The sequence below is a fragment of the Aythya fuligula genome, chromosome 8 (genome assembly GCF_009819795.1).
Source record: "Aythya fuligula isolate bAytFul2 chromosome 8, bAytFul2.pri, whole genome shotgun sequence".
Classification (NCBI taxonomy): domain Eukaryota; kingdom Metazoa; phylum Chordata; class Aves; order Anseriformes; family Anatidae; genus Aythya; species Aythya fuligula.
Genome location: NC_045566.1, coordinates 17,215,188 through 17,237,399, shown reverse-complemented (window position 1 = coordinate 17,237,399; position 22,212 = coordinate 17,215,188). Strand labels below are relative to the sequence as shown.

Below are 22,212 nucleotides of genomic sequence, written 5' to 3'. Positions count from 1 at the left end.
AGTCAGAGAGTATGTGATCCCCAGAAAACTCTGTACATATCTGCTGCAGTTCCACCACCCATAAGAAGACACACATATACTTGGGAGTTATTTTTCATTTCTTGGTCTAACCAGAATAATGACCTTGGCTCTAAGTATTTCCTGGAAATTAATCACTGGGTGGGGTTAATTGCCTTTGACCATGTCTCGAGCCATCAGTTTCTCCCATGATGATCATTAATCCCATGGAAATGTACTGCCCAAGTCTTTATTTGTTAATTAACTTTAATAGGAACTACATACTGGGTATGCATATGAGTTGGGGACACTGGGCCAAATTTGGGACTCAATTTTGCATGGAAGACTCCCACTGAAAACCAGTTACATGCATATGCACGTATCAAAGATAAGAATTTGGATCAGGGCCTGATCCTAAATCCACTGAAATCAGTGGAAAAGCTCCAATTTGGCTTTTGATCAGGTGTCTCATGTCTACAAACACCCACACTTTCACTTCATCTTATTAGACAGTATATTTTTAAGACTGTTGGATTATGAAAGAACATTTGATTTGTGTCCTGTCTTTATCTACTGTAGGCTTTGAAGTAATCCCCAGCAAAATGCAGCAATTGCAAGTCCTTCCAAATTAAGTGGAATATAAATACCTTTATATATATATATATATATATATATTTTTTAAATTTATATTTACATATAAATATCTTATATTTATGTTTGTATTTTATAAATATTTTATTTATGTTACCTCAAGTGGTAATATAAATACATTTTCCACCAATCTGGTGCCTCTGCTCATTCTTCCTAAAATTTAATTCCCTCGCCATATCTTCCTAATATTAAAATAGTATTGGTAAAACAAACAAACAAAAGAAATTTTCTCACCTTGACCCCTGCCATATCTCTTCCAGTACAATGGTGTGCTGAATGATGGTAAGACTCCTAAGCAGACTTGAAACTTGAAAAGAGTAAAAGTGGTGCACATAGGTGTTTTTCACAAGTTTAGCAGTACTTACCATGAACCTGAAGATTGTAAAACAACTCAGCTGAGCCTGCAGCATTGACAGTCACACACTTATAAATGCCAGTGTCAGAGATCTGAGCTCCCTCAATCTGCAGAACCTGCCCTCTGTTCTGGAAAGTGGCACTTGTAGCACTGGTAAGTGGACGATTGTCTTTGTACCATGTGATAGCTGCATAATGGAATGGGAAAGTTATCACAAGAATTCCCCGTTATAAACAACAGGACCAAAGATTCTTCAAATTTTCCATCTGAATTTTCAGATACATAAAACTAACATTTATTAATTATAATGAATATATATTGATTTGTAAAAGTAAAAAGTAGCTAGGATATGAGAAAATCAGCACAAAACATCTGTGCAAAATACTAACCATGCCTACAGGTCTCAATAGCACAAACTTGAAACTATCATACATGCACACAACGTACACGTGAAAATATGTTCTGAAGATAAAAAAAATAAAATAACACAAAGCATACTTAAAGGGGTCTACTCACCTCACACTAAGGTCAACAGAAGCTGTTTAAAAATAAACAATAATATCATTTTTATCTTTTACCCTAAAGTACTGCTACACTAAACTGAACCACCTGGAAAATTTATGGAGTCAAAACATGAACAGTCAAAACAAAGTTCATCTTGGAGGCAAAAAAAAATGAAAATGAAAACTGGAAAAACAGTATTATTTCAAAGCAATATATTATAGGAACCTAACAAAAAACGAGGAATTTCTTGCATCTCAGCCAAAAGATGGCACCCTCTATCAGCACAGTGCTGGTGCTAACCAATGCTTTACTGGCATCACTTCACTCTGCAGTTACATGAAACTGCTGCTTACTGAATCATTTTTTGTAACACAAGTTTTCTGTGAAAGACTCTCATTCAAGAAGTAGTCTGGCCTGACTGATGATGACCAAGGCTGTGTGCAAGGTTATAACTACACAAAGCATGAATAAAATAAACCACAAACAGATATATAGGGCCTGGTGTTCAAAACTGATAATATAAGGAGAACTCTGAAAATCCTAAGTATAATCTTATCATCTGGGTATGCCACAGAAAGCATGGCGCACACACACAAAACATTTGCATTTACGCATGCCAGGGGCCCAAACCAAACAGAGACTCCTATAAATTTAAACAGACTTTAGATAAGGTCCTAGATGTGGCCCCACTTGACAGGCACACTCAATACTAAGGTTATTGTTCTAAGTTTGCTCTACACTATAAAATACTATAAAATACTGACCTGACGAGTAGCTGTTTAAAGCGGATTTTGTAGAAGACTAACCATATTATTGCCTATGGAGCAGGCACTACTGTATGCTTGAGGGTGTAGTTTATCCTTCTGGTTTTGATTTATTTTACTAAAAATAGTGAATTCCTCAATATTTATTCCACATCACTCAATATATTGGCATTTCCCATCATACAGCGTTTAATACTTCATAGCTAGTTTCAATACCACAAAATTAACTTCATATTCAGAATACCTATTATTTTCAAAAGACATATAAAAGCAAATACATGCTATCAGCCTTTCTTCATGTTCTCAAAGGTGCATACCTGGCAGAGGGTTCCCAGTTGCTCTGCATTCAAGATGGATTGGATTATTCACGACCACTGTTTCATTTAACATTTTCCCTGCATCCTCCAGACTGGGTGGTTCTGGGTAAAAACAAAAGTATTAGGTTTTCATTAGTTCAGCCACCCAGTTGGCAAAGCTTCCAATCGTAATCTGCCTTCTGAGAAACTCTAGGCAATTAATTGCCCAAGCTTTAACTAACTACTGGGTGACTAAGAAATTTCTGAAGAAACTGCACCTTTGGAACTGGACTGCTTTCATTATATAGCCTCATTAGTGTTAAGAGGAATAAAATGTGTAAAATGTGGGTGGGTTTTTTTTGGGGGGGGAGGGTGGGGGGGGGGGGTGTCAGGAAGAGAAGGCAGGGAAAGTGATTCTTAAAAATGGACTTGTAAGAAATGGGTGCACAACACAGAACAGCAGTTCTTCCAAGGTGGCAAGGTCACTTGAACTGGTAATATTAAACCGAATGTTGTACAGTGCTTTAACAAGGCAAGACTCTGTATTACTGGTATCTGTAAATTTGCAATGTGCCATAAACACCAGACAGTGACACTCTGAACGTGAAGATCACAAGCAAAATTTGTGAGCATGGGACTGACACCAAAATCAACTATGATGCAATTATCAGAATATAAGATGAGTGCAGCTTCTCTTTCCAAGTCTCATTCAGGGAGATACTGAAATCTTATTTCTGTTTCAATTTAACATTTCCCAGTTACTGATTCTGTTTGGCACTTAAAGTCCACATAATCATACTCATGAACACTTTGCCACAGTCCATCATCACACCTCCTGTATCCTTTGAGAACTGAGTCACATCAAGAATGCACGACACTTCATGACCACTTCTGAGGTAAATATACGTAAATCATGGTGAGCGCATTTGCCAAATTCACGTGCAAACAACAGCTTTTGAAGTTTCCCTGATTTCTTTTGACTTGTTTTTAGCTGAAAAATAAAACTGTTTTTCACATGACAGAATTTTTCTTTCTCAGAGAAATTCATGTAGAACTTCCCCATTGCAAGTTCATGGGCAATGCCATTTTCTCCAGGAGATTTAGATTAAATTAGTAATGCCAATGGTGGGTACATCAGGTCTTGATTCAGAAACATAGAGTATACTTCTGACTGTCTTGGTCAGAAAGCTTCTTGGGATAACAGAAAAGTTAACTGGAAGGTTTCTCTTTCAGTGGCCCTCAGTACCACGCAAGAAAAGCCAAATCCCAAGAAAGACAGCTTTTGCCCTAGCTTCTTATGAATGGAGTGAGACAAAGAATGAAAACTGAAGGATGGATGTGCACAGGTAACAAAAATGCCAGAGAGTTTAAAAGAGAAAGGAATACAGATGTAAAAAAGCTGCCTTAAAACCACCAAAGGTTTAGCTTCTAACTAGAGGCAGAAACATCATTACCGTGCACATGAAGCCGAACGTGCTGTTGGGCTTCTCCTGCAGCATTTGTTGCCACACAAGTGTATCGGCCAGCATCCTCGAGCAGGGCCTTGACAACTTGCAGAATACGGCCTGAAGACTCCAGCTGTACCAAAACAGATAGAAGGGAACCACTTTACACAATGATCACAGGCAGAGTCACTAAGCACCTCAAGTACTGTGTTCAGTTTTGGGCCCCTCGCTACAAGAAGGACACCGAGGTGCTTGAGCAAGTCCAGAGAAGGGCGACGAAGCTGGTGAGGGGTCTGGAGAACAAGAGATTGAGGGACCTGGGATTGTTCAGCCTGGAGAAGATGAGGCTCAGGGGCAACCCTATCACTCTCTATAGAATGCCTTAAAGGAGGCCGTAGCAAGGTGGGGGTTGGTCTATTCTCCCATGTGCTTGGTGACAGGATGAGGGGGAATAGGCTAAAGTTGCACCAGGGGAGGTTTAGGCTGGATATTAGGAAGAACTTCTTTACGAGAAAGGTTGTTAGGCATTTGAATAGGCTGCCCAGGGAAATGGTTGAGTCACCATCCCTGGAGGTCTTTAAAAGATGTTTAGATGTAGAGTTTAGTGATATGGTTTAGTGGAGGACTTATTAGTGTTAGGTCAGAGGTTGGACTAGGTGATCTTGGAGGTCTTTTCCAACCTCAATGGTTCTGTGATTCTGTGTAATGGCACAGTAGACATGTATGCTGAATACAGCCAGTCTCATCTTTCTCCTAACCTGGTGCTGATATTCATGCAAGAGGTGTCTTGCTAGTTCAGAGACCTCAGTGTTCCTGGGACAATGGGATTATTTATTAGCTGTATAACTGTGAGAAGACCTACATGGCAGTGGGGCAGGCAAGCAAGGTGAAGATGGGGCTGCAAGCAGAGAGAGCTGCCTCTGGCATGACGTCAGAAACTGCTACAGCCTGAAGTAAATCAAAACCATTACAAGCACTTCATTCCCTGGAGCATGCAAGCACTAGGAAGGGCTGTTCACTGAAAGTTAGAATCTTACAATGAGACGGGAATGTACAAGTAGGTGCTGCAAGGGCAACGCTTATAGAAAAACTCATCTAATCCCACATCATGGTGGCAGGCGGGGAGAGGTATCTTCTAACTGACAGATGACCATACCTTGAAGGCTAAAGTATAACTGAAAGGAGCCAGATAATGAATTTACAGTCACAAACTCTTCTGGTAGAGAGGTATCTAATGGGATTCAGTCTGCTTAACAGTGCTACTCAATCTGATAAACCATCCATTCAGGTAAAAAGCCCATCATTCTCCAGGATGGATCTTTTAACATCTTTGTATCACAGCATGAGGAAAGCAAAAGGAAAAGAAGCACTAACACATTTAACTTATTGTAACTATTTTTTCATGGTTTGAATTCCATAAAAATAGTACTTACTCTAGTATTTCCTCTGGCTGTGTTTACTGGTTGACCATCTTTTAACCAAGTTATGGAAGGGCTGGGAATGCCATTAGCTACGCACTGCAGTGTTACAGGTTTGTGTATCACAACAGCTCTCTCAGAAGCGCCAGATGATTTGATGGTTGGAGGAACTGCAAGAAGCACCATAAACAAAAATAAAATATCATTTGAACATATACCTTTACATACACAGTGGCAATAGCCTTCCAATAAGAGTAGCTCTATTTTGACTTCATCTACTCTCATATCCTACTTTTCAACCCCCTAATTAAAAAAATAAATAAATAAAAATTACAGAAAATTTGAGTATCTTCTTGCCAGCCATGTACAGTAGTGGCAATCTGCTGCCTTTTTGCCCCTCGAATAACCTACCATGTACAGTAACATCAAATTCCTTTTCATGTTCTCCTGCCGTATTTGCAGCCACACATTTATAGCGGCCAGTGTCTGACACTTGAGCTTGAGAGATAAGAAGTTTTTGTCCGTTTAATAAGGTTTTATGTCCAGCTCCCTCTTCAACTGGCTGACCATCTTTTAACCACCTACCAAAAAGAAAGTATAAACTCAGACCTCTATTAGAGTAAGAGTGACAACAGTCCTAAAATATGCACATTTCTATTAAACAGAACATGTCAATAACTCTTATTTGCATTTCTAGGAAGGTTTGGAAATCTCAGGTAATATTTTGCTTTTCCAAGTGTCATGGTCTGAAGTGGTTATCATGAGAAGGGAATATAGGGGAACAGGCACTAAAGAAGTCATCAGAAAGGTGACAGCTAGGAAGCAGTACAGAGAGCAGATACAAACCTCCAAAGCAAAGTCAATTGTTGCTGGTAGATGATAAATACACACTTGCATTAGCCATGGAAGAAGAATTCGGTCAACTCTTTTTATCTACACTAACTCCTAGGACATATATTTTGGCACAACCTACCCAATTACTTCAAAACAAAATGGGACTGAAATCCGGCAATGTACATGCCTGTTACTGTCTTCAGTGGAGATAAGAGCTTATCCTCCATACATTAACTATCAATACATAATATAGGCAGTTTAGAAACACTGCCTCTAAGCTCACTTCGTCAAATAGAAGATTTTTTTATTTTATTTTACTGTCATACCAATCCACTTACATGATAGTTGGTGAGGGTGTCCCTGTTGCTGAACAATCCAACTCCAAAGGGCTATGGAGAATCACAAAGTAGTCCAAGAGCTCACCCCCACCTTCCACAAATGGTGGGACTGTAGGAGAGAAACATTCATCAGCAGAAATGTTTAAGTATCAGAAATGTCATAAAAGCTTATCAAAAGTAGTAGCGTTAAAAAAAATCTTGACATCCATCTCACTTTGGGACATGGACAGATTTGGAGTTCATTAGGAATCATTGTTCCTAAGCAAAACACGTAGACAACGATATTTTCTTAATTCGACTCGCCATTCTCCATTTTTCATGTTTCTTTATTTTTTTCCACATTTGTATGAGCTCTCTTGTGAAAGTGTGTACATGCTAGTGAGGAGAGCCTTTTAGCACCCTCCATCTGTAAACGGAGAAAGCAAAGGCATAGAGAACCTGTGCCACTCCTGCAGGTCCTCTTTGCTCTATCTCATCCTCCTTCAGGGGTGGGTGGGCTGGGAAGGAAGCACTGCGATATGGCTTCTCCCAGCTCCTTCACTGTCTAGCAAGATCAGAAAGATAAACCTGGGAACGGATGCTCTACATGTGCATGCAGTAGAGTGGCAGTACTCTTCAAGAGGGTACTTCAAAGTGTCTATAGTGTCTATACAGGAAAAATCAAGTATTTTTGAAGGCCTGAAATAAATCCTTCTATGTCAAGAAGGTCTCTTCAACAATTAAAATTTGTACAATTCATTTACCTCACGACAGACAGAAGGGACTGCTGAGATTCAGACCATGGTAAAATATTAAATAGAATGAAGCGGAGAAAATCCTTCTCAAGAAAATGTTCCAAATTTGCAAAACACAATTCAAACTCAAGAGAAAGATGTTCTCCCCTCCTCCCCCCCCCCCCAAGGCAACTACTCAGTGATCTTTTTTATCTAATTCTTTTCACATTTACAATCTTTCTCTAGGAAGAGAAGCTAGAAGAATTTTAAATGTTCCTGAGAATAATATTTGCCTAACCACATGCATGAAAATTCTCCAAGAACTAACCTGAAACTAAGTGTATTAGAACTGTCCTGCAACCCTGGGCAGAAAAAACTGTGCAGTGCCCAGATTTAACTAAATAAGCAGCAGATTATATAATGATATCAACAGAAATAAAAACTTAATCAGGTTTATATCAACATGATAAATCACTATTTCTGTTGCTCACACACCTAAGATTTCAACTTCATATTTGATTTCTTTTTCTCCAGCTATGCTTGTGGCCACACACAAATACTGGCCCCGGTCAGCCTCAACAGCATTGAGAATCTCCAGCTTCTTCCCGCCAGACATGATGTGGAGGTTGCTGCTTGCTTTCACAGGCACGCCATCCTTTAACCAGGTAAGGAGAGGCGGAGGGTTGCCAGCAGCTTTACACTCTAACGTCAGAGAATTGCCAGCAACCACCTGCCTGCTCTGGGCTGTTTCAGCATCACCCTCAATTACTGGAGGAACTGTAGAAAGGAAAAAATATATTGCAAGTGATTAATTCTGTAGCCAGAAAATGTATTAAGAGCAAATGGGTTAGTTCCTCCCCACCCACTTTGGCTCTACAACCCATTATGTCATGCACAATTTCACGTGAGAATTTGCTGCTGTGGCAAGCCAAGACAAAAAGGAAACAGAGAAGTCAAACGATGTAGTTTAATATTGACCAGTTGTATAAAAGAGAGAGGATATTCGGGGCTTTGAGATGGAAGAACTGAATTTGAAGGTCTTAAAACAGTACACCAAAGATCCTGCCCACAGTGTCTATTTCAGGTAAACATTGTTCACCATGCACATGTGGAAGGAGAAAGGATGCGTGGAAAATAAATTGTTCTGATACATCACTAAAGAAAAGGATCAAGGTCCCTGAAGTCAAGAGCTTTTTAGGAGTCAATTGAAGCACATGGTGTAAAGCTCCCTGTACAAAGACTTGCTAAACAGATCAGAGTTTAAACGCAACCACTGACTGCTGTTCAACCCTTGACAGGCCTGCAAAGGCTTTGCACAGCATGAAGGCAGAAAAACTTTCAGTACACACTTCCTGTAACATGGCAAATAACCAAGTTCAATAAACTCTCACTTACCGTATACATCCACCTCATATACTTTTTCAGCAACTCCAGCAGCATTAGTCACATGGCAAGTGTACTTTGCAGAATCTGACACTTGGGCCCGAGGTATTTGCAGGAACTGCCCTCTATCCACGTATAGAGCTTGGGGGTTGGAAATAATTGGACGACCTTCTTTGTACCATGTAATGGTAGGAACTGGGATTCCCTTGGTTTCACATTCCAAATTTATAAGATTGTTAAGAAGTGCTGATACCTCTGTGGTAGTATTTCCTCCTTTAATACTAGGAGGGACTATTTCAGAAGACAAAACAACAGCATTAAAGCCTTAGTATACATGTCTGTGCAACTTTAAATCAAATAAACATTAAAACATTGTAAGAATAAAAGATTTTTAGCTTAATCAGATTTCCAACCCATGCTGGTGTTTTCTGTCTTTCTCCCCAAACAGTTACACCTTGTCTGTACAACTCCACAGCACACAAAGGTGGAACCATGAAGACATCACTACACAAATGGAATCTAATGTCAAAAGGCCACCCTAGATTTAAGAAACAAGTGCCACAGCATAGGGCACTGGAAAGCATTGCTGCCCCACTGTAGGTACCTGGGACCATTTCTACCTTCTAGGCTCCAACATGCACTAAGTAAGGTCGTCTGGGCCTCTGTGACACCTGCAAAGCATTTGAGCAGGGCTCTGTCCCTTCCCAGTCTCTGAGGGGTAAATAAATAGCAATCCCTATATGTCTTGGGAGCTGCACCCTCCCAGGAACAGAAATCTGCTACTTAAAATACCAAATACATCCAAGAACCTCTGTGACTGGAATGGGAACTGCTCGGTGCTCAAAACTTCTAAAGATGAAGTCACTTACTTTGAGACTAAATATGAGCTTAGCAGTCTAGCTTTATGCTCCTATTTTTGAAGCTTTTGGCCCATAGTCATTTCACTTGCTCACTAGGCAGCAGTACTCAGATTTTTTCTAGCAAACAAGCTCTCGTGTAAATCAGCCAATATAAAGAGTTCGTAAATCTCTGTAGAAGTAATAAAAACACAGTGCAATTGGCAACAACTAAATTTATGACTGCTGAAAGTACCAGACACATCTGGCAAACACATTAACTCCTCTGCTGCCAAACATGCTCAGTATATCCTTGACTTCCACTGACTTTCATAGGACTCATTTAAAATGGCATCACAGAAATGTAAAAGTCAAGTGTCAGTGAAGGGACCTACACCTATGAGATGGATCTTGCCAGTTATCAAACCATGATGAAATATTTTCTTAATATTATCTGTGCAAAAATATGAAAACCTATAAAATACACTAAAATATACCCAGTTCAAAAGGTGAGTGCATTTCTCTATCAATGAATGCTTTCATTCACAGAGATGGGGAATGGTTTTAACACAGTATTGTGGGAAAATATAAAAGCCAAAAGTCGGGTTAAAGATATAAAACAAAGTAAGAACTTCTGCGAATTATCATCTAGGTTCCTCACTTACTCTGTGGGCTTCCGTTTGTCTGGCCAGGCTGAAGAAATTTGAAAGTAAAGACAGATTCCATTGTACTACCACAAAATCATCTCTCCTTGTTGAAGAACCTAAAGTAAGGTCTACTCATCTAGGGGAGATCTGAGAGGTTTTTATGCCTCTGATCTCATGACAGCCACAACCTCGATCACCAGAGTCCTCACAGCATTTCCTCTGCTCCCAACAGAAACAGACTTCACTGTGATTGATGTACAGGCATATTTCTATGCATGTGGTTACCCCATTTTTCAAAAATGTCCAAATGAGGGAAATAATGTAACAATTTTGATCGGGAACCTCACAGGGATTGGCTGCAGTGAGGGCTCCTGGCAGGGAGATGAACAAAGCCAACCCCAAACCCCCCAATAACGCAGCAGAGATGCCACCCGTTGCAGCGGTCGGTGGTTGGTCTGAGGCAGCAACCCAAACAGAGGATGCTGCCTCTCTGGGCTCATGTGGGCACCCATGTGGATCCCCTGAGGGGGGAGGCAGCAGTCCAGACAGGTGACTGTGGGGAACTCCAGAATCTGGAGGCCTATGTGGGCCATGAGGGAGGAGAGCACTGTTATGGCTGCAGGTGTGCCCTGCTTCAGGGACTCCTTGACTTCAGGGACTGCAAGTGGCTGGGCTGCAGCGAGAAATTGGCAGCCTGAGGGAGTCTCTGAGGGTGGCAGATAGGAGGGGTCTTCCCACCCCTGCTGTTGCTCGGCAGCCCTCTCCTATGTCCTGACAAGGGGTAGAGGCTGCCCCCGTTGAACACATGCAGAACAAAGGGCCAGACTGTCTGCAAGAGTCAAGGGGATGGACCCTTGTCTTGGCTCAGAGCAGAAAGATATATTTATATTGGCTGCCCCTGACACCCACGGTGCCACCTACCTCCACGGTGTCTCTGGGAAATAGATTTGAGGCTCTCAGGGAGGTCGCGGAAGAGGCTGAGGATCTGGACAGTAGTCCAAACCTGGGAAGCAACCCCAAGAAGAGAGTCAAGATTGGGGGAAGTGCAAAACATAAGGATCAGGGCCAGATGAAGCACCGCATTGTAACCTGTGCCACAAAAAAAGAGCAAAGAGTCCTGGTGACTGGGGACTGGCAATAGGACAAAGGGTCTGGGAAATGGAGGGCTCCCCCTGGTGGACGTGGGAGTGGTTCGGGAGCATTTGAGTAGGCTCAACGCACACAAATCCATGGATCCCGATGGGATGCATCCACGTGTGCTAAGGGAGCTGGCAGATGTGATCGCCAAACCGTTCTCTATCATCTTTGAAAGGTCCTGGAGAACAGGTGAGGTGCCTGAAGACCGGAGGATAGCCAACGTCACTCCGGTCTTCAAGAAGGGCAGGAAGGAGAATCTGGGAAACTACAGGCCAGTCAGTCTCACCTTTGTGTCTGGAAAGGTATTGGAGCAGCTTGTTCTGGATGCCATGTCCAAGCAATTGGAAGAGAAGAAGGTTATGAGGAGTAGTCAGCATGGATTCACCAAGGGGAAGTTGTGCTCGACCAACCTCGTTGCCTTCTATGATGGCATCACCAGCTGAGTAGATGGGGGGAGAGCAGTGGATGTCATCTACCTTGACTTTAGCAAGGCTTTTGATACTGTCTCCCATGCAAAGCTGAGAAAGTGTGGGATAGAGGAGTGGACGGCAAGGTGGGTTGAGAACTGGCTGACTGGCTGAGCTCAGAGGGTGGTGATAAACGGAGCAGAGTCTGGCTGGAGGCCTGTGACTAGCGGTGTTCCCCAGGGGTCGGTGCTCAGTCTGGTCTTGTTCAGCATCTTTATCAACGACCTGGATGAGGGAATAGTGTCTGCCCTCAGCAAGAACGCCAATAACACAAAGCCGGGGAGAGTGGCTGACACACCAGAAGGCTGTGCTGCCATTCAGTGAGACCTGGACCGGCTGGAGAGATGGGCAGGAAGAAACCAAATGAGATTTAATAAGAGCAAGTGTAGAGTCCTGCACCTGGGAAGGAACAACCACATGTATCAGTACAGGCTGGGGGACGACCTGCCGGAGAGGAGCTCTGACGAAAAGGACCTGGGGTCCTGGTGGATGACAGGTTGACCATGAGCCAGCACTGTGCCCTTGTGGCCAAGAGGGCTAATGGGATCCTGGCGTGCATTAAAAGGAACGTGGCCAGCAGGTCAAGGGAGATGATCCTCCCCCTCTACTCTGCCCTGGTCAGGCCTCACCTGGAGTACTGTGTCCAGTTCTGGGCTCCCCAGTACAAGAAAGACAGGGATCTCCTGGAAAGAGTCCAGTGGAGGGCAACAAAGATGATACGGGGCCTGGAGCATCTTCCTTATGAAGAAAGGCTGAGAGACCTGGGTCTGTTCAGCCTGGAGAAGAGAAGACTGAGAGGGGATCTCCTCATTGTATATAAATATCTGAGGGGTGGGGGACAGAAGGATGTAGCCAACCTCTTCTCAGTGGTTTGTGGGGATAGGACAAGGGGCAATGGCTGCAAGTTAGAGCACAGGAAGTTCCGCACTGACATGCGAAAGAACTTCTTCATGGTGAGGGTGATGGAGCATTGGAACAGACTGCCTAGGGAGGTTGTGGAGTCTCCTTCTCTGGAGATGTTCAAGGCCTGTCTGGATGCCTACCTGAGCAGCCTGCTCTGAGGAACCTGCTTTGGCAGGGGGGTTGGACCCGATGATCTTTTGCGGTCCCTTCCAACCCCTACAGTTCTGTGATTCTGTGAATTTCAGATATCAGCACAAAAGATGCAACAGCTTCAGAAGCAAATCTACAGCTAACAAGGAATCACCCATCAACTTGAGGGCTCATGCAGATTCACACAATTTACACTCTGGACTTAATAGTTTAATCGTAACTATAGATTCCTGCATTTGTTTCCCCCATCATTTCTGCAAGCACTGTATGCTTGCAGTTTTCAGGTATGACTGGGCTTTCATGTGCTCTTTGTCTTCCAAATGGAAAAACTGTTCTTGTCTCCTTTCACTTCTCCTTCAAGTCTTCTTTCAAAAACTCCTTTCTGCTTTCATTAATTTTTCCCTTCCTTTTCTCCCAACTTTTTATTTTCCATTTACCTAAAACTTTTGTGTTTTGATCACAGGAATTAATCACAAGCCTATTCCCCATGCAAAGACTTGGCTATTAGTAAAAATAAAAAAGCACACTCATTGTGCTTTAAAGTTCTTAAAATAATGTTAACATAGTTACCCACTGCTAGTGCTTCTTCCCTTATTCTTCCTTTATTATTCAGTTTACACCAGCTAGAGAGAGATGACACACCACACTACCTGAAGATCTTCTGGACCATTCTGTTTCAAATCCTATTGGGTCTGATTCTTACTGGTTTTGCACTTTGCCTTGTATTTTTGCACTGAATTTAGTTTATTCCTGGATAATTAATTTATATGTTTGAGCATCTCCATTCAAAATAGAAATCTTATGTGCAAAATTGAAATACCTTCTAGGATCATGCATTCTGTAAACTTACCATGGATGATCAGCTTTATCTCCTTCACTTGTTTGCCAGCAGTATTAGTGGCACTACACTGGTAACGACCTTTGTCAATCCTTCGAGCACTCCGTATGTGTAGAACTTGATCTTTGTCCAGAAGCTCAACATTCGGATCACCCAAGAACAATGGCCTGGAATAGAGATTATTTCACTTCACAGAACTCTGACCCCATCCTTTCAACATCAATTTAAACTGACAATAATAACAAGGGGTCCCTTCATGGCAGTAATTGTATTAAAGAGTATCATTTAGCACTAGCAACACTATTCATCTGAAGAAACACTGTAAAGAGGCAAACTATTATAATTATTTTGATGCTTAGTTTTCAGAATAAACCAAAACACAAAGGTACTTTATGCAGGTCATCCAGAATATCAGCATCAGAGCCAGAGTCCTACTCTGGATCTCAGTTTCCTTTTCTAATTATTAGGTCATGATGGTCCTTTGCCGATAACAAAATGTCCATGTTTACTAGATCAAAGTATCAACATATTAATCTCATATCATGTCAGAATGAGTAATACCCAATGCCTATACTGAACTATATTGTTTTAAATTCATCCTGGAAGATGAGATGAAGAATTGAAACATGCAGGCAAAAACTGTTCTAAAACCTTTAGTGGCACAAGGCACCAGCTAGAAAATTGTTTGACATTGTTACTGTCTACCAATTAAAAAAATTATGCCAACAAAGCACATTTCAAATAATCCAAATAGCATAAACTCAAAGAAATGGTTACATCTATCTTGGTTCATGTATTGTCCAGCTTCCTATACTGCAAATATGCTCTGCAAGTGCCTGCGTAATGGGACAGTTCACAAAGAAAAGCAGAATGCTAACTTTTGATTAAAGTACTTTCCATGTCACTACCAAAAACTGTATCCAGTCATAACAACTCAACATTATGTAGGTAAAAGCATGGCTTGCTGATACATTGCACCTTTTTCCTCTGTGTTCTAAGGAAGGAATAACCTAGACATACACCACAAAAGCAATGATATACTTACTTGCCATCTTTGAACCAGTGAATATCAGGAAAAGGAAAGCCTTTGGCTCTACATTCCAGGCTGATTTCCTGGTTAAGGATGACTGCAATTTCACTGGGGGTGTCAGCACCTATTATACTTGGTGGAACTTTAAAAAGACAAAATGTTACAGTAAGAACATTTAAATAGGAAAGGTAAGCTATGAAACTGGAATAAATGTATTAGTAGTGAGTCATACTAGTCCCTTGAAACAACTTTTGTTTACACTGCAAAACTACACGTGCTAGTTCACAACATCACTTCTACTACCACATGCGTTTCCACATTTGTGCTGCTGAACTGCACAGAATAAAACTCCTTTGTATCATGGAGCACAGTACCCCAAAAATACAAAATAAAGTATTAAAGACCAAAATCCAGAAATGAAAAACAGCATTTTGTCTCTGCTACTGTGAAAATGGCAAATTTTAAGTATTCATAAGCCATCATGAAGAGTGCTTCAGCAGCCAATACTTAATGGACAGTGAGAGAAAGAACTTTTTTTTTTTTTTTTTTTTAATAATATTTTGAAATTTACTGGCTTCTTAAATATCAATTGTTTTTGAGATCACCATCTTATTAAAAAAAGAACACACACACACAAAAGAACAACAACAACAAAAAACACTAACCTAGTATATCTAGGTTAAAGAGTTTCTCAGAACTTCCTGCTACATTTATGGCTTTGCATGAATATTGTCCAGCATCACCAGTAGCAGCTTTAAGGAGCTTCAGTATCTTCCCGTTGTGCAAAATCTGGAGAGCACTGCTTTCCACAACCTTAAAAGAACCCAAGATATTATGTGATCCAAGTTACATCAGCCAGATTTTATTTTATTTTATTTTTTTACAATAAAATGGTAATTTCAATCTAAGGATAGCCTATTTCCCTTTTCAGTTACAGCAATAATCTCCTCGGTTTCTGCAATCTAACCAATATGACTTGTAGCTTAACAAAATAGAGGGCGAGAAAACCAACAAAATTCTTTGTTTATCAGTAATGTTTAGTTATGAAGTTGCATAAAGAGGTCTCTCTTCATTTAAACTCACTTATCAGCTATGAGTAGAAGCACAGGACCCTAGGATAATCCTGAGGAATTCAAATCACCTCCAAGAAATCTCATTTCTCCAACTACAGAATAAAGAAAATACTATTACTGGTCCCCCCTACAAGTCTGTCATCTATAGCACTGGGAAATTGCTAAGGTTAATTTCTAGTGAAATCTTAAAAAAAGAGTTTATTTTTGATTTGTTGAATAGATGAATTAATGGATTAGTCATATTCATCTGTCTTTGTGTGAGTGTTCTTAGTGCAGTTTAAATATACATACAAGCACATACACGTATTTACTTTAAATGAGATCTAATACCAAGAACTCAAAATCAACACAAAATATTCTGAAACTGTTAATGGCTATGGTTACTTCAATTAGCTTAATAGTACCTACCTGGGTGTCTTCTTTATACCAGGAGATGATTGGGAAGGGGTTACCAGACACTTCACAAAAGAGACTTACAGGATGATTAACAACTACAGATGTATTTGTCACCTTTTCTTGATCTCTAATTTCAGGAGGAACTACGAGAAAGTTCAAAATCACGTAATAAGTCTTTTAATCCAGTGATTTCCCACTTCATCCTTTCCCTAAGTCATGGACTTCTATCTTCTACATTTCTCAGACACTTTTCATTCCCTCCCTGATGTTTCTGTTTCCCTTTTGGCTCTGGACATATCTCCCTATGTCCTTTCTTCTCTTTCTCAAAGAACAGACTCTTCTCTTATCCTATAACAGACTCCCAGTGAAATCCACTGAAACATAATCATCAGCAGTATTTTAAAATAATAATCTGTAAGATGTCACATTATTTGCTCAACATATAAAGGAAGTTGGACTCCCTAGAGTCATCTTTCCTCTTCATTGCTCTAGTCATCTCCAATAGTATTTACACATCACTTATCTCACTATGAGTACAAAGAGAATGGTCCTATGTGGTAGATTAGAAAATTCAAATCTCACTGACAAGGCCCTGCTGGCACATGATGGAATTCCTACATTTCTCACAAAAAGATATAATCCTGCTTGGGCATCAGAGCTCACGGGGGAAGTGAACAGGGCTGGAAAAAAAAAAACACTCTGTAAGAAGCAAAGTGTAGCATATAAAAACATACCTCACAGCCATCTATAGATTTTTTATTTTGCAATTAGGATTGGGAAAGAAAAATGTCAGGAACAAGTCTTCTATTCTACACTCATTCTGACAAATAACTTATCTCATATTTATGCTTGAAAATGCAGACCACCCAAACTTTAATTTTTACAGTGCAAAAAGTCTTCACTTGTTACTTGTATTAAAGTTATCAACTATAACCAGAGCTCTTTACAAATGAGACTCACCTAACTCTTTGAGCAAAACAAACATGTTTTGTATACGTTACAGTAAAGAGAAATAATAGAAAATACATGAAGTGTAACAGAATTGTAGAAATATGAGTACTCAGATTCATTTTTTTTTTTTTTTTAAATGAATTAACTGCACATGGGCAGGTTTGGAACACACAATTTCCAACAATGAAACAGAAGATGCTCTTCCAAAACAGTTTCTCACTAGTCGTACTTATTATTTACCATGAACTTTCAGGTTATATTTTCTTTCTGTGTTTCCAGCTTCATTGGTTGCCACACAGATATACTCTCCATTATCAGAAGGTGTTACAGAAGCTATGACCAGCAGTGTGCCATTCTCCAGAATTGAAATTCCTGGTTCACTGCCTGTCAGCTCTCTTCCGTTATGTAGCCATTTGATGACAGGCTTTGGAGTACCTAATGAGAAACACGAGAAACTTCAATAGTTCACTTAGCTCAGAGTAAGAGGGATTCAAATAATTACTATTGCTTGCTGGAAGTCTTGCTGGCAAGCACAATCCAGAGGGAGGCCATGAGCCTTCTAATTTACAGGAAGCCCCTACTGTTACAGTATGATGGTAACATAAAAAAATCTTAGTGCTAAACATTCTAACTTCCGTGTTAGCTAGAAAGGACTTTTTCCAGAGTTTCTATATGCAGTGGTTGTTTTAATAACTGTTAGTTTGAATTTTCCATATAAAGTATACATGCAAAACACTGTGTATATTGTACATTTTTACCATGACAGGGAATACAGAGAAACTTAGTGATCATCAGTGGTCAGCAGAAAAGGATACTTTTGTCACTGGAAGAATTAATAATGATACACACCTCTTGCTGGACATGGGAATGCAATGCGTTGATTTGCTACTCTTTCTTGAAAAGGACGATTGTATGGAGGGTCAAGATCATCTATAGTAGGTGACTCTGAAAGAAAATCAGATTTTCAAAATTTTTTGACCTCTGCTTCCAAGTGTGAAAATAAAGTCTGGCAACTCCTACCCTTTAAGTCTTAGTCACACAAGGTCAGATTCCAATAACCTGCAGTGACATAGCATACTACAAGAAGTTTTGACTTCAAGAGGAGTATTTAGGAAGCAAGCAGTACAAAGAAACTTTCCAGTTTGATTGAAATTGATTCTAAAATCCACTATATTTGTTTTGAAGGCAGAGACAACGTTTCTGCAAATTCTGAAAAATATTAGATAAATTCTTTCCCATGCCACTTAGTATTCCTTCCATCCTTTGTTCTTACATCTCATTTTAAGCTTGTGTGTGGACTAAGACTACACAAAGAATATTGTTTACAATTAAATAAAGTTACTGGCAGTTCTTTGTTGTTCGTAATGAGCAGTTCCCAGCAGCTCTAATCCAATGCATCAGAATGTTGCCTTTAAACTATTATGAAGGAGAAATACTGCCTGCTTAAGTCAGTCATGCTACACTGCTGTATGTCATCCGATCAAGTGATGAGTTACAGAATATATTTAAATTGGCACATAACCATTGTTGCCCCATCACCATTTTAAAAGCATACTGTCTGACAGAGCTCTTCTTTCAGTTTATTTCAGCAAAACTCTAATTCCACTTAAAGCTATGCTATCAGGCTCTGATATTCAGAAATAATCTGTGAAAATGTGAGATGTGAACACACAAAGAATATTTTAAAAGGAGGTTTCCCATACTGAAATCTGGTTTTAATTATCTAGTACCAAACAAACAAACTGTAAGTACCTTTAAGTTAAAAAAAAAAAAAAAAAAAAGTAATATATTTTGAGTTTCTTATTTCTGCTAACTCTGCGAAAACTGTGTGCCTACTCTAATTTTCCTTAATTAATATCAGAACATAACAACATCTAAAACAGGTTTGGATTTTATATTATGTAACTGTCGACAGCAAAGGGCACTGTCCTCCAAAAAATAAACCAGACAGCACTGGCATGACATTATATTCAGACAGGGCAAGAGGCAAGATTATGACCCTAGCAGAAATACCTTGAACTTGTAATGTTATCTCTGATGTGTCGCTGCCCACTGCATTACTAGCAACACACTTGTAGATTCCAGCATCAGGAAGCTGGATGTTGTTGATGCTCAGAGCTCCATCCAGGCCGCGGGTGAACTGCCTGCCGTCTATCAGCACAGCACTTCTGCCTCTGAACCAGGTGACTGTTGGCGGAGGGATCCCCTGGGCACTGCAGGGTATGTCAACTCTGTGGCCAGCTTGGACTTTCATAACCCGAGGCCCACGCTGTATCTTTGGAGGAACTATGCAAGACGACAAGTTAAGTCCACTTAAGTGAAGAAAATGATGTATGAGATCATTCTTGAAGGAAATTCTTCTCCTTGTCATTTTAGACAACATCCATTCTTATTCAATGAAACACAATTCCAAGTGACTAAAAAAAAGCAGAACTGCACGTCCTCTACAGATAGGAGGTACAATCACTTATTGCTAAACTTATCTGGAGAAGCTACATTTCAAATTCTACTGCATTACTTGCATGAGTAGTTAAAGCTCATTATATCGAGCACATTTGAAAAATTATGGGTACTGACTCTTCACAACAACAAAAAAAATCAAAAGCTTTTATGATAAAGTTAATTACAGTTCCCCTTTGACATTCTCATTTCCTTCCCCTAATCCCTTATCTTTGTATGCTTCCAAACACAAGTTCAGACAAGGAGATAAAGTATGACTGGAGAAGATTTTGCTGGTCCCAAGAAATAATACAAGTCTGACTTAACTCTTTTGCTGCAATGTTTTCCTTTCTAAGGATCATTGACAATAAAAAGACTTATAAAGAATGTCTGAAATAGAATCACAGAATCACAGAATTTTCTAGGTTGGAAGAGACCTCAAGGTCATCGAGTCCAATCTCTGACCTAATGCTAACAGTCCCCACTAAACCATTTCCCTAAGCTCTACATCTAAACGTCTTTTGAAGACTTCCAGGGATGGTGACTCCACCACTTCCCTGGGCAGCCTATTCCAGTGCCTCACAACCCTTTCAGTGAAGAAGTTCTTCCTAAAATCTAACCTAAAATTCCCCTGGCGCAACTTAAGCCCATTCCCCCTCGTCCTGTCACCAGGCACGTGGGAGAACAGACCAACCCCCACCTTGCTACAGCCTCCCTTGAGGTACCCATAGAGAGCGATAAGGTCGCCCCTGAGCCTCCTCTTCTCCAGGCTGAACAAGCCCAGCTCCCTCAGCCGCTCCTCGTAGGACTTGTTCTCCAGGCCCCTCACCAGCTTCGTCGCCCTTCTCTGAACCCACTCAAGCATCTCCATGTCCTTCTTGTAGCGAGGGGCCCAAAACTGAACACAGTACTCGAGGTGCGGCCTCACCAGAGCTGAGTACAGGGGGACGATCACCTCCCTAGCCCTGCTGGTCACACTGTTTCTTATGCCAGCCAGGATGCTCTTGGCCTTCTTGGCCACCTGAGCACACTGCTGGCTCATATTCAGCCGACTATCCACCATCACTCCCAGGTCCTTCTCTGCCTGGCAGCTCTCCAACCATTCCTCTCCCAGTCTGTAGCTCTGCTTGGGGTTATTGCGCCCCAGGTGCAGGACCCGGCACTTGGCCTTGTTGAACTTCATGCAGTTGACCTCAGCCCATCGGTGCAGCCTATCCAGATAGAAATAATTACAAGTGCCATTTTTTCAGACTGTCTGTTAATGTACAGTTACAGATAAACAAAGATGTGCACTGATATGAGACCTCTCTCTACAGAAAACCAGACAGTAGTCTGTTACAGTCATTGGAACTGAATTAGTGTAGTTGAAGTTTTCAGAACTGCTGAGGGCATGAGTTCCAAGCTGGTACATTTGTGGTATGTGATCCACTTCAAAGATGTGTGCTGGCAACGGGCACTGGCAACAACACTTCCAAACTCTACATGAACCACAATGATAGATCAGCTTTGTCTGTGCTGTGCCAGGCCACGGTTCCAGCACCTGCTCTCCTCTGTACTTTAGCATTTGCAGCAGGTATACTTGCACAACCTGTGCTTCTGTCTGATGCAGGTGAGGAGGAATAAATAGGAGCATAGAGCTAACAATGTGTGACTACATAGGCAGTTAAGAGACTGTGGCTGGGGTCCCACCACAGAGAGAGCAGGAGACAAGGGTGTGAGAATTTGATGACTTATGGTAAGAAGGGGAGTGAAGGGGGCACAGGTCCTGGCTTGAGCAAGAGAGACTAGAAACCTTCAGTGAGGGGCAGAAAGGTGGGTTCTTGTTTGAACAGAGAAAGGATGGTAAGATGGGCTAAGGTATTAGTATGAAAAGGCGGGTACAGAATGCATATGCACACAGCAGGAGACAGCAGCAACTGCCTACCCATAGGAGATACAGCTGCACGCTGGTTTATCTACCACTAAAGCCAGTGTGCAAGCAAACTTAGATATGCACTGCTAACAGAGTTTGGATATGTAATTCCTGTCAAGTTGTTGGGAACTTGGCATCTGCAAGCCTCGAGCAGCTTTGCTATTCTCAGCCAGAAAGTCTGTTTGCAGACTTACTTCTGAGAAACTTCTTGCACAGAGAACATGCAAGTTCATTAGAACAAAAGTTTTCAGTTCTTAAAGCTCGTCTGTCTGACTTAAGTAGAGTCAAATGTCCTGTATAACTATAATTCTTCCTTGAGTCTAAGTAACATTAAAGGAAGGTGTACATATATGTATATACATATACATTTTTAGGTAGTATGTGTGTATACAATGATTTCATTTCATATAATCAATACCAACCATTTGCATATGAAGATAATATGACCAGAAAATACACAGGTTGTTAGCATTTAATGTACATAAGCAAAAAATGTTTCAAGATCTCCACATGATGCTAAATTCCATATGGAAAATTCCAGATGATCATCCTTTCACTTAAAACTTACCATGTACACTTAGCTTCACTGACTGAGTCACATTCCCAGCAATATTTGTGGCTACACAGAAATACATTCCACCGTCTGAAATTTGTGTCTCACTGATCTTCATTGACCCTGAGGGAAGGTAAGTGTGTCTGGAAAAATAAGAAGCAGATACACTGTATAAACATGTA

The 22,212-nt window shown here is 40.8% G+C and overlaps 1 protein-coding gene across 1 annotated transcript in view; it reads right to left on the bottom strand.

Moving 5' to 3' along the window:
- HMCN1 (hemicentin 1) overlaps positions 1-22,212 on the bottom strand; it is a 194,130-nt gene that overhangs the window by 84,921 nt on the left and 86,997 nt on the right. The window contains exons 23-38 of the mRNA XM_032192128.1: positions 22,046-22,173; positions 19,140-19,412; positions 17,976-18,071; positions 17,367-17,561; positions 16,188-16,318; positions 15,372-15,519; positions 14,722-14,848; positions 13,689-13,843; positions 8,711-8,989; positions 7,811-8,092; positions 6,603-6,711; positions 5,842-6,011; positions 5,446-5,600; positions 4,022-4,145; positions 2,589-2,690; positions 1,014-1,190 (exon numbers count right to left, since the gene is read on the bottom strand). Coding sequence (XP_032048019.1) covers positions 1,014-1,190; positions 2,589-2,690; positions 4,022-4,145; positions 5,446-5,600; positions 5,842-6,011; positions 6,603-6,711; positions 7,811-8,092; positions 8,711-8,989; positions 13,689-13,843; positions 14,722-14,848; positions 15,372-15,519; positions 16,188-16,318; positions 17,367-17,561; positions 17,976-18,071; positions 19,140-19,412; positions 22,046-22,173 — 2,651 coding nt within the window. The remainder of the gene's footprint in view (positions 1-1,013; positions 1,191-2,588; positions 2,691-4,021; positions 4,146-5,445; positions 5,601-5,841; positions 6,012-6,602; positions 6,712-7,810; positions 8,093-8,710; positions 8,990-13,688; positions 13,844-14,721; positions 14,849-15,371; positions 15,520-16,187; positions 16,319-17,366; positions 17,562-17,975; positions 18,072-19,139; positions 19,413-22,045; positions 22,174-22,212) is intronic.